The sequence below is a fragment of the Haliotis asinina genome, chromosome 6 (genome assembly GCF_037392515.1).
Source record: "Haliotis asinina isolate JCU_RB_2024 chromosome 6, JCU_Hal_asi_v2, whole genome shotgun sequence".
In the NCBI taxonomy this organism is placed as follows: domain Eukaryota; kingdom Metazoa; phylum Mollusca; class Gastropoda; order Lepetellida; family Haliotidae; genus Haliotis; species Haliotis asinina.
In genome coordinates, this window is record NC_090285.1 from 20932179 (window position 1) to 20944588 (window position 12410).

A 12410-nucleotide genomic window follows, 5' to 3' on the forward strand; every position below is an offset into this window, starting at 1 on the left:
TCGAAACGCAGTTACTAAGGCAATTAGTGAGTGAGTTTAGTTTTACGGCACACTCAGCAATATTTCAGCTATATGGCGGTGGTCTGTAAATAATCGAGTCTGGACCAGACAGTCCAGTGACCAACAACATGAGCATCGATCTGCACAACTGGGAACCGATAACGTGTCAACCAAGTCAGCGAGCCTGACCATCCGATCCCGTTAGTCGCCTCTTACAAGCATAGTCAAAAGTCATGATGAGAGGAGGTTTTCCTGCGTATTTCATGTAATTGACAATGCATGTGCATCTCGAGGTGTCATCCCAATACGAAGTGCCACCGAACACGCACCGAATCATTCACTGTTCGACAGTGGCAACATGCCATGGTTATCATGGGTAGAGATGTACCATGCTTTAGGATGACTGAATCCTGAGCAGACTGTAGGACATGGTTGCGAAACTGCAAGGGCAGTCATTGGCAGTCACCGGAGACCAATCAGCGCGGACACGGTGCGGAGGCGTTTGAGGCAGAGAAACGTCAGATGTCGCAGGCCTTACCGGGTCCGATCCTCACTGTCCGACATCGCCGTGCTGGTGTACAGTGCTGTTCAGAACATCGGAATTGGCGTCACCGGGAGTGACGAACTGTAGTCTTCTCCGACGAAAGCCGGTATTGCGTCTCGACGGCTGATGGCAGAGTAAGAGTGTGGCGACGACGCGGGGAGCGTTTTGCAGATGATTGTGTGCTGGGAAGAGCCTCCCGAAGAGGTCCGAGCATAATGGTATGGGTGCTGTTGCTCTCAGTCACAAACTAGGTGTTTCAGAATATTGGTCCTGACAGAGGAAATAGTGTAATATCTGCCCGCTACATTGATCAAGCGCTGAGACCCTTCGTCGTGCCACATTGTGGTCGTCATGGAAACCACATCTTCCAGCAGGACAAAGCTCGATCCAGACTTAAACCCGATAGAACACTTGTGGGACAAGATTCAGAGAAGCTCACTGGTGTGCTACCAAAGCTGCAACTGCAGCTGGTCGCTCTCTGGCGCATCACCGAGTCTCGGTGCAAGTTCCCATAGGCTTCATTAAACGTCTCATCCACTCCATGTACAGACGATGCAAAGCTGTTGTCAACGCTCAATGATTCAATACTCGTTATTGACTTGCAAATCGCACTGACGCGTCACTTGTCATTTTGACTTGTCCTGTCTGAAATTCGCCTTGAAGTATTGATATCAAACATGCCAGTTAATCTTTGCGACAATTATTACATGTGTTTGAATTAAACTGATTGCCAATTTCAAAACGGGAGAGACTTTTTAGCGGTTCAGTGTACAAGCTCCCAGTCGTGTAGGGAAACACTACTGGTCTATTCCATTTGTTTCTTTTTCTCTGCTTCATCATTTTACCCATGACATCACGCAGTCGGAAAATCATTCAGAATGCTCCTCTTCTCCTGACGTATCACGTCGTAGCCAGCTGAGGACGAAAAAGACGTCATACTGTACGAATAATAAGCATTCTTCATTCCAGTAACCCGTGAACCCGGTTAGAAATGTATGAAAAAAGCACTGTTGTAAGAGGCTGTAACGGGATCGGCTGACGATCTGTATCCCAAATGCGTAGATCGATGCACTGAATTGACTGATCCAGCCTCGATTACTTACAGACTCCCACCATCAAGCTGGAATGTTGTTTAGTGCGGTGTTAAACAACAAACAATTTCATTTTAGTAATCTTTAATATATTTGTTATCATTATAACTGACCTGAACACGTGTGTGGCAGACAGGAAAATACAAACCCGAGACACACATTTTAGAACATATACAAATGTATTTCAACAGAGCCGAGTTGACTTGGTTGTACAACTTATAAACAAGAAGAGAAAAGAAAAGCTGAAGAAGTGTTGTCTAGGTGTAGTGGAAGTAGGCAGTCACGACAGCTTCTCCGTGAGCTACCAGCCTCACCCAATGGGCACTGAAGCCAGTGGGGAACACAAGATAATCGGACTTATTCACATTCAGACTCGCCATGGGGAACCACTCTTCTCCCGCCATGTGTGCTGAAACAGAGAAGGCAGGAAACCTTATAACAGTCTCAACGTGCGCGTGCCCGGGCGCGCGTGCGTGCGTACATATACCAGCTTAGTAGTACTTGCCAATCATTTACCATTGTGTCCGAATCATGGATATCCCATTGGGGCTTGTAACGCTAGAAACTGCCTTCAAGGTTTTGTCGCTAACGAGATCTTAGCACTGTGGAAAAGGGATGTAAAAGGTCCTTTCATATAGTGCTAAGACCCCGTTGGTGACCGTATACATGCCTCGGATGCAGTTTTTAGTGTTACAAGGCCCTGTGGGTATGCTTATAAATACGCCCCTCGCAGCAATATTCCAGCAATATCAAGGTTACAGGGATCGCTTATACTGCTAGGCTAACCTATCGACCCTCACTGCAATGGCATGTGCTTGGCGTCAGGGGGTGGTAAGGACAGTTTCCGATACTGGAGAAAAACAGACAAGCTGGATGATCGACAGTGTCGTTACTTCGTAGATCTGTATAGGTTCTTCCACAACATATATGATTACACAGCAAAGCACATAATATACCATAATCATCACTCAATCCTCATGGAAAGTTGTCCGCTGGTAATTAACAATATTTATTTATTTATTTATTTATTTATTTATTTATTTATTTATTTATTTATTTATTTATTTATTTATTTATTTATTTATTTATTTATTTATTTATTTATTTATAAGATTAAATTTTCATAATTAAAACAATACAAACATCAAATGCCCTGTCAACTGTACCTGCAGCGCCAGTAACATCGACCTCCACGTCAAACGTCACGCTTGACAATGTGGAATTGAGGATTGTTATGAAGAGCACCTTCTTGTCAAAACCAGTCATAAGGTAGGGGTCGGAGGTGGTGTTCGCCTGCACCCTGTCCCTCCTCCACACAGCGCCCCACCCCTGCGGCTTGCCGAAACCCCAGAGGTCGTCGGTCTTCCCAAACCACAGCCCAGACTGGGCCTGCCCCGTCACCACGTTGTTGTCGAAGATGGAAGATACCTAGAACAGAAACCAAGATACCGAGGTCCCCGCCATGTAAATAACTATTTGCCGTTCGAGATTCCACGTCACAGGTCACATATTTCTTTATACATTATACTGACTACGAGAGATATTCTCCCTTTACAATCGAACGCCAGGCAAGGTAACATAAAGTACCATTCAGTAATGTCTTTCGGAATGACGCGACCAGGAATCAAACATACTCAGCTCTCCATCCTTCATATATACAACCTATCTTCATTCTATAAAATCAATGTAGTCAGAATTATACCATTCCCACAACGTCAAATACAATGCTCTCGCAATGTAAAATACAACCTACAACCTAAAATACAACTTTCCCTTGTGGTTAAAGTTCGCTCGCTACGCCGATGATCCGGGTTCGATTCCCAACGCGGATACAATGTGTGAAGCCCATATTTGGTGCCCCCATGCCGTGACGTTGCTGAAAGCGGTGTAAAACTGAACTCACTCAAACCTCAAGACACTGGTCGTACCTGGTTTCCACCTAAGACCAGCATCCCTCTGAACGACGTGTAGTCTGGGATCATCCTCAAGTGTTGGCACACTGGACGGACACCCCACGTGCTCCCTGCCCAACCAAGGGGAGACAACTCGTAGAACATCCCGTGCATGTCCATGAGGTAGCGTTCAGTTTCCACTTCTCTGATGCGGGGCCATTCTGTCTGCCACAGGTGGTCGTATGCGTGGCTAGCCTTTGGTAGACGATAGGTCTGCCAGTATCTGTAAGCTGTGAAAAATGTAACATTTAACATGTCAGGATTGAAATGTACCTTTCCTATTGAAATGCACATCTTTGATGACTATTTAATATAGATCTAGTTCAATGTTTGCAAGGGTCGTAAAGACAGAGTCATACTTAACTAGGCTGACAATGAACGCAAGCGTTTGGTCGATCATCTACTTTTGAGTTTATCGTGCCGTTTTGTAACATGCGAATTAAGTAGTGTATCACATAAAGAGTGTTGCGTGGCCTTTCATTCGTACACCGAAACACTTTGTCAGTTATCTGTCAGCATCAATGCGAACTTTGGCATGAACCCCACAAGGTGTTACATGTTATGAGGGAGAATAGAAGACGCCTTATGGGATTCTGGATTTCAGTCTTAGCGTTGCCTCTACTTTAGTCTGATTTGAACATATTTGTCAGTGACTTTAGAAATGGGATCGCATCTCGCGATCACTGCTAGAACCCTGTTTTTCAGAACACAATGGTAAGGAACTTGGTTACAGTGAGAGTGGAGTCTTTGAGATTTTTGCGTCGGAACATTTGCGATACGTCAGAGTCTTTGATAAATTATCGTTTTAATGTGACAAATGATCCCATAAAAAAGTGTGAAAGTAATATAAAGTGTCCCACGTTGAGGGTTTGTCCTTTTCATCACACAGCATGTGTTGTTTTATCTTCGAAAAGAAGCGTACGTATCAATTTCCATGAATTGGTCAAATGTCACAGAAACTTTGTGATTTCGAAATGACGTAAAGGTAATAATAACTCCCAATTACAAAATATAGCTGACGGGGATGATTCGTCCAATCTGGTCAAGGAATCAGATATGGGCCTAATGTTAGTAAATGTTAATTCAACTCTCTTGTAATATTGATTTTCTAGGTACACAGGCCAATTATTGCCTACCCTTCTCTTGCTGATACTCAAATCACAAAGCCTCTGTGACATAACCCAAGGTTTCTGTTGCAAAAATCAGAAAGACCCAACTTTCACTGTAACCAAGTTCCCAACCAGTGGAACAGTCGCCAAATCGTCGGATCACCTCAAATGACACCTTATCATAACACTGCAGTGTCAACTGTTTGTTGCTGAAAGACAACAGCTATGACCTCACCAACGTCGTCGCCATTAAAGACCTTGAGGATTACGGAACGGTAATCCCAGCCGAGTGCGTAGATGGCCTTGCCAAAGTTCCTCCTGCCAGCCACCTCCACGAACGCCGTCTTTGCCAGAATTGTCCAGTTGCTCTCTGGGCCTTTCCACTCTGCCAGACGGCCGCCATCTTGAATGCTGAGTTACGTCAGAACAATGAAAAAAGGACATCCGCCACCGTCATTTTCACAAACAGACGTTAATATCCCATATTAAACTAAGTCACTAATTTGTCTCTGGAACTATTAACTGATAGATTGACTTTACATATAGAACTGTCTTTCTATTGCAGACTTACCCAGTATACCTTACAATGAAATTGTCGCCACCTTTAGCGGCCCACTGAAAAGTCGTTGGTTACCATCGCGTGTCAATCTCTATCACTACATATGTTTTTAGTGACCCAGGTAATCAGGTGACAGTCAGGTGATCAATCGTATGAACATAGATATACACATTTCGGATACATTAACAAGTGTCACCCAAGCCAGCGAGCCTGACCCCCCGATCTGGTTCGTCACCTCTTACGACAAGCATGGGTTACTGATGACCAACCCGGATCTTCACGGGTTCTACTAGCAGGGATAATCTACAACTCTGTTAGAGTTTCCCTGCTACTTGTAAGGAATTAAGATTTCTGTCGCCATCAGAGAACATCACCGCAAGAAACTATATCAATGTGTTTCCAAGAGATATTGAAGCACTGAAAACCCTTCAAAGTCTGCCTCTTCGAAGGTGTTGCTCGTCACCACGAGTCTGTCGTTCATGGTGTGAGCGGCCTTGAAGTGGGGTTGCTCTCCCTCTTTGGCAGGAATCCCGAGTGTCTGAACCAGGTCAAACAGCTGGACACAGGTCAAGTTGTAGACGTTGCACTCCCACAGTGGACCATCCATGCCCAGCATGTACACCTGTCAACGAGGTATCGCATCATACATACTCATAATACATTTGTTTTAACAAACTCACTTGCCTAAGGTGAGACCACATATACCACATGTGCTTCGTTGTAGTGCAGGACTAAGTCCAAGAAACTCCCAGCAGTCAAGCTCGGTCACCAATCTAAAGACTATCCGCGTCCAGCGTTAACGATAAATTTCAACTGATTTGTGATCTGATCTCCATGGACAGTGCCACACGCCACAACAACACATACATACGATATGCGCAAACGTAGAAGCGGCTACTACATGACTGTATTCTACAAACTACGTTCGTGCTGGTTTTCGGACTCTTGTGTAATAGTCTTAGGTTTCACTCACTCACACAAACAGGCTACTATGGTAACTTTATCCTGAACAGAAGCCATTGGTCAGGAATTTACAATGTCTATGCGACGCAACGTCCCTCTCAGCCCAAAGAGGTCAGTTGGGCGGTGGGGTAGCCTAGTGATAAAGGCGTTGGCTTATCACACCGAACGGACAGGGGTTCGATTCCCCACATGGGTACAGTGTGTGAAGCCCATTTCTGGTGCCCCCCGCCGTGTTATTGCTGGAATACTCACTCGCTCAAAAAGGCATGTCGTCCAAAACCCTGTCCGACAATAAATAAACACTTAATTATTCATAGATAATAATAATATCATGTTATGGCCGAGTATTATCGACAAGTATTTCATGTTTGTTTGAATTTTATATCATTCATATTCTATGTTTCCTACCTCACCGATGGAAGGTGCATGTGTGGACGGTCTGACGATTATATTAAAAACGTGTACGCCACGTGCAACGACTCACAAAATAGCCAACAAGTCCATGGGATTCAGCTCCCTTCCCCCTCAATTACCCAGTGTGACTTGTATCATAATACGCTGGATAATCGAAGACTCCTTCTTCACCTTACCATGTTTTTGGGGTCTGTTAGGTGTTCAGCTGTGGCTGCAACTCGGACATGCAGCAAGTCTTGAAATGTTGACACGTTGCCATGAACATCTATCAACCACGCTCCGATGACGATCTGATTGGATTCTTTGTGCAGGAGACGGTTGGCATACGTGGAGCGATGGTTCGCTAGTTTGGTCAGCTGCAACATCAACATTAATATGTGATCTCTGTATCCTTATTTATTTATTGATTGATTGATTTATTGATTGATTTATTGATTGATTGATTTATTGATTGATTGATTTATCAGGATGAATGATTGATTGATTTATCAGGATGAATTATTTATACGAGGGTTGGCTGAAAAGTTCTAAGCCTCACTGTGAAAAAAGTTACAAAGTCCACGTTTGTAATTTATTTTTCTTCATAGTCCCCTTCCAAGTTCACACACTTTTGCCAGCGATGCTGCAAGGCCCGAATCCCGGTCAGGAAGAAATCTTCTTCAGCTACCCTAAAAAAAATCAGTCACAGCGGAAATGACGTCATCATTACTTGCAAAATGGCGACCGGCGAGTTCCTTTTTCATTTAGGGGAACAGGTGGAAGTCAGAAGGAGCCAAATCAGGTGAATAAGGAGGATGGTCAATGAGTTCAAAGCCACAATCGCGGATTGTTGACATGGCCACCACCGATTTGTGAACAGGCGCATTGTCTTGGTGGAAGAGGACACCTTTAGCGATCATCCCTCGTCGTTTGGCTTTGATTGCTTCTCGCAAGTGGTTCAGTAGATCAGCATAGTATCTGCCGTTGATAGTTTGGCCTTTTTCAAGATAATCAATGAGCAGAATACCCCTGGAATCCCAAAAGACTGATGCCATCACCTTTCCAGCTGAAGGAACAGACTTGGCTTTCTTCGGAGCTGGTGAATCAGGATGCTTCCACTGTTTTGACTGTAGTTTTGTTTCTGGTTGAAAGTGATGTATCCAGGTCTCATCCATGGTTACAAATCGTGCCACAAAATCATCGGGATCTGCTTCAAAACGACGCAAATTGTCAAGGGACGTCTGGAACCTGACACGTTTCTGTTCTGGTGTCAAGAGCTTTGGCACCAATCTTGCAGAAACTTTAGTCATTCCTAATTCGTTGGTGATAATATGCTCAACCCTCTCATGAGAGATGCCCACTACACTAGCAATATGTCGAGTAGTCAATCGTCGATCATCCACCAACATATCGAGCACTCGCGTGATGTTTTCTGGAGTGGTTGCTGTTGAAGGCCTTCCTGAGCGTGGGTCATCATCAAGGCTTTGTCTGCCACGCTTAAATTCTGCAGCCCACTTCTTTACTGTGGAAAATGAAGGAGCATCATCCCCTAGAGTGGAGACCATGTTAGCATGTATCTGTGTTAGGGACATCCCTTTCTTTTGCAAGTACTTGATGACTACCCTGTATTCAGTTTTGTCAGTCCATTTCTGATGATTTCAGAGGGTAGGTTTACCAAAAGAGCTAAATAGCTGATTCACTAAATGATTGTCCTCATTGGTGGCAAACACCTGTCTCTACCTGGTGGGGAAAAACCACTCAGGCTGAGAACTTTTCAGCCAACCCTCGTACATCTTCCATTTGCATTTAGAAGGTGCCTACTCAGTAAAAATGAATGTAGTCTTGAAGATCCAGTCACGATGCTGTTGTCGAAGATGGAGGGTAGCTAAGATAGAAACACAGATATCCACGTCCTCGCCATGTAAATAAAGTACATGTACCATATTATAATGATACAACCTATCTCCATTCTATTGATCTAGTCAGAATCATACCATTCCCACGTCAAATACAACGCTCTCGCAATGTAAAATACAACCTCACCTCAACACAACGTACCCATGTGGTTAAAGCGGTCGCTATTCGTTCGATTCCCCACATGGGTACAATGTGTGAAGCCCATTTCTGATATTGCTGGAAAATTGCTTAAAGCAATTAAAAAGACACTCACTCACTCACTCACTCACTCACTCACTGACTCACTCACTCACTCACCAGGTGAATGTTTTCTGAGCATAAACGTATTCTTTCGTTAAGCGAATGAATGCTACCACAGGCACATCCACGATGGGGTGGGGTGGGGTGCATTTCTTTAGCCCTTTACTTCCATTTTTCTTTATCTTTCGTGTGTGTGTGTGTGTGTGTGTGTGTGTGTGTGTGTGTGTGTGTGTGTGTGTGTGTGTGTGTATTTTACATTCACAAAAATACAAAACTACATTGTATATACATAAAATCAAGGAACCACGGGGGCTTCCATCATTTTTAGAAACTGTGGTTATCTAGACTTGCCGCTTATTCTAGACATGCATTCATCTGTTTCAGGGTCTGTATTAAGGGACCAGTACACTCACTGACCTTAAAGTCGCTGTCGATCGAGTAGAGTCCAGTCCCGTTGCCGGCGTCAGGGACGGAGAGATAGGTGACGACGTAGAGTCTATCCGCCCACGGCATCAACGCTCCGGTCCCACACTCAGACCGGGGGCCCTCACTGTCAGCAGTTAGGGTCAGATGTGGGAAGATACCCCCCACGTTAAAGGTGGTCCCAGCCCCCGTGCTGGTGTTTGCGCTAGGAGTTGGTGGCATCGTCGGAATGGCATCGTTTCTGGTATACGATTGAAACACTGTCCATTTCAATTTGTCAGATACTAGATTGTATTTCCTGTTCTTCTTCTTTCTTCGTTGACCCTGGCTTTCCTCGCACAAGTTCAGAAGAACTATACCTAACACAACAAAAACGTACCACTTCATTTTTCCTGTCTCGATGGGAGCATAGGGTGTAACGAGAGTCCTGTCTTCAGTATAGTGACGTGCTGACGGACGATGTTACTTGTGAAAGGTTTTGCATGTTGACTTGACACGAGATGGTGAACTTTGGCCGGTGCAATAATAGCTATTGTAGATAACGGTTACTGATTGTTGGTCTACTTTAGGATGGCGAGTGCCTAATAGGTTCTTTTCACTGTCTCGTTATGAAGCCATTGGCCATGAATGTTTAATTTTAATGGAACTCATTTTCTCTCACTCGTGCTTCAAGGTGGTGTTGAATTGACTCTTTCGGAGTCAATATGTTTAACTTCCTTTTTTGTTGCGAAGATAGCCTGTTTCACAGTCCCTTAAATTTAACAAGTTATTCTCCGTTCCGACCAACCCTCTTTTGCATTGCTAGAACCCTGAATGAAGCAGGTCTAGATTTCTTTTAAGTTGTTTATATATATATAGACACGTAGACACGTTTACCTGTAGCTTTTTATGAAACACGTGGGAGACACCAGGAAGGGCTTCACACACAGTTACGATAGAAAGTTTAAAGTACTATTAGGGCATATATGTAGCCACAACAGACATTCCCACTTTCAATAAAGTTTGTTAAATCTACATTTGAATAGTGAATCTCGTTCTTATAAAAAGTACCTATAGATTATAACACTGAGCTAGTTGTGTTGAGGTTGTCTAGCAGTTTACTCGTTTGTTAAGAACACTGAAATCACGAGTTCGACTCCCCCTATGGTCACATTACGTAAAACATCTCATCCAGTGATGTTGTAATATTGCTAAAAGCGGCGTCATACCATACTCACTCGTTTACTCACTAAACATGAGAAAAACATTAAACTCACAGCTTCATATTAAACATCAGCTGTCTTCACGTTATATTCTTTAAAAATATCCATGCAAAACTGTCAAAACGAAAGAGTAATAGATAAAAGATAATTTTTCATATGACTGCCATACCATTTGTCTGACTGTTGAATTAGACAGAATAGACGCCTTTGGGACTGCACGCTATCAATGCTATATCGCAATACGCCTTTCAAACGATGAATTTTCCCGAACCGGTATATTGGGTACCAAATAGTTCTTGTGATCACATCCATGGTTTACGCTAAAGATACAAGGATTTTCACCCAAACGGACATTTTCAGTTGTAATTACATGGCAAAACAGCATACTTTATACATAATACATTTTATGGAAAAAGGAAACACAATCCCGAAAATCCTAATCTAAAATCGAGATTTCTGTCATCACAACCATAGCACATATTTTTAGGGCTTTAGTATGACGAATATGGGCACTGATATCAAATCAACGTCACTCGCTGTCGGCTCGCAATACATTTATATCGCTGTGCAGCTTATTCGCCAGTCAACAGCTCTAGACGCCAGACCCCGTTCAAAAGCGAAATTAGGGCAAAAAAAGTCTTCATTATAAGTCTAATAAAGAATAGGATCGCCTTGTGGAACAGAAATACTAAATAGCTACAGGCAATCTCATTTTTTATCTCTCTACCCACTGAATGTCAGAACTGCGTTCATTACACTTTGTTCCCTGGCTATACATCTATACAGCTTTTAAGCATTGCATTTTGTAACATTAATGTAGAAAATTTCTGACCCCCTCCCGCTGTACATGTATCCAAAACTGATGGTACCACTACCTCCCTAAAACAAAACCGGTGACACCCCCAGCCCTCAAAAGTATCAAATTGTGCACCAGTCATTCCAGTGATACACATCATGGGCATCGATCCACATGACATGAGTCAACCAAGTCAGTGAGCATGACCACCCGACCCTGTTAGTCGCAGTTCGGGTTCCTGTTCACGACAAAACGTGAGATAATTTATGGTTATATTTCAGATTACTATCCTACTCAGGGATACTCTAAAACAGGGATAGGTCACTCGCTTGCTTTCTTTAACATTTGTACTAATTAACATGGCCTCGTCATGATCCAATGCACACAGTGACTTGGCTCGTTCCCAGCGCAAATTCAGCTGTGTATAACAGAACTTCAGCCAGTTTATTGTATAAGTCGGAATTTACAATGAATGAATGAATTACCGTGAGAATTAAGAGCAAGAATTATGTGAATGAATGACAGAAATAAAGAAAAAGAATAAAAGAAAGAAGTACATATGTGAATGAATGAAAGAATAAACGATCCCTCCCAAAACATGTTAAAGAACGCAAAAGTATCGCGAGAACACGTGTTAACAGCAGCTGTCCTTTTGAAAACTACTTTCAGACATTTTTGTTTACATTAATAATCAATTCAGATATCTTATTGCATGTGAGGAATGGAATGGACATTAATTAAATGTTTACTGACTCTGTCACACTGCCCTCAAAAATAAAGTGTAAAACTGTCACAAAGCGTTATAAACACTTCTCCAGCTTTGTCAAATTATAGGATTAACAAGAAAGAAGTTATGGAACTACAACCCTCAAGCATCAATGGCGAATCAGATCAGATCGGCAATATGTCATATTTTTCACACACTTCAAATACACCCGAACATTTTGTTTTAGATTATGAAACTATCACTATAGTCAGGGAATTGTGTAAAATCTACTGGCAAAACGATAACTCCTAGGAGATATCGTCTGATATCACACAGGCGATATATCTCATGTGGAACACAGATTTGGATGATAAATGTTTGTTTGACATCCAAACCCTATCTGTACTGTCTGGTCCAGGCATGTTTGCATGATTATCACATCGAGGTATCATGTTTGTTGGATTATTGTATCGAATTGATATCTCATCCATTTCGTGATGAAATTATTGTGGTAA

General features: G+C 42.9%; 1 protein-coding gene across 1 annotated transcript; it reads right to left on the reverse strand.

The window, feature by feature from the left end:
* Positions 1-1702: 1702 nt before the first annotated feature.
* Positions 1703-9714, reverse strand: LOC137286907 (uncharacterized). The gene is made up of 7 exons (XM_067818930.1): positions 9186-9714; positions 6809-6988; positions 5681-5877; positions 4932-5107; positions 3564-3817; positions 2802-3063; positions 1703-2044 (listed from the first exon to the last, which is right to left on the reverse strand). Exons 1-7 carry the CDS (start codon positions 9576-9578, stop codon positions 1893-1895), a joined length of 1614 nt encoding a protein of 537 aa, XP_067675031.1. The 5' UTR covers positions 9579-9714; the 3' UTR covers positions 1703-1892.
* Positions 9715-12410: the final 2696 nt, after the last annotated feature.

Bases quoted from the DNA above. Each gene is read 5' to 3' on its own strand.
- LOC137286907 (XM_067818930.1), bottom strand. From the start codon at position 9,578: ATGAAGTGGTACGTTTTTGTTGTGTTAGGTATAGTTCTTCTGAACTTG. The intron at 5,108-5,680 runs GTTTTCAGTGCT...GACGTAACTCAG, and splicing joins GAAGAGGCAGACTTTGAAGG to CATTCAAGATGGCGGCCGTC. The intron at 3,818-4,931 runs GTGAGGTCATAG...CATTTTTCACAG, and splicing joins CTTTAATGGCGACGACGTTG to CTTACAGATACTGGCAGACC.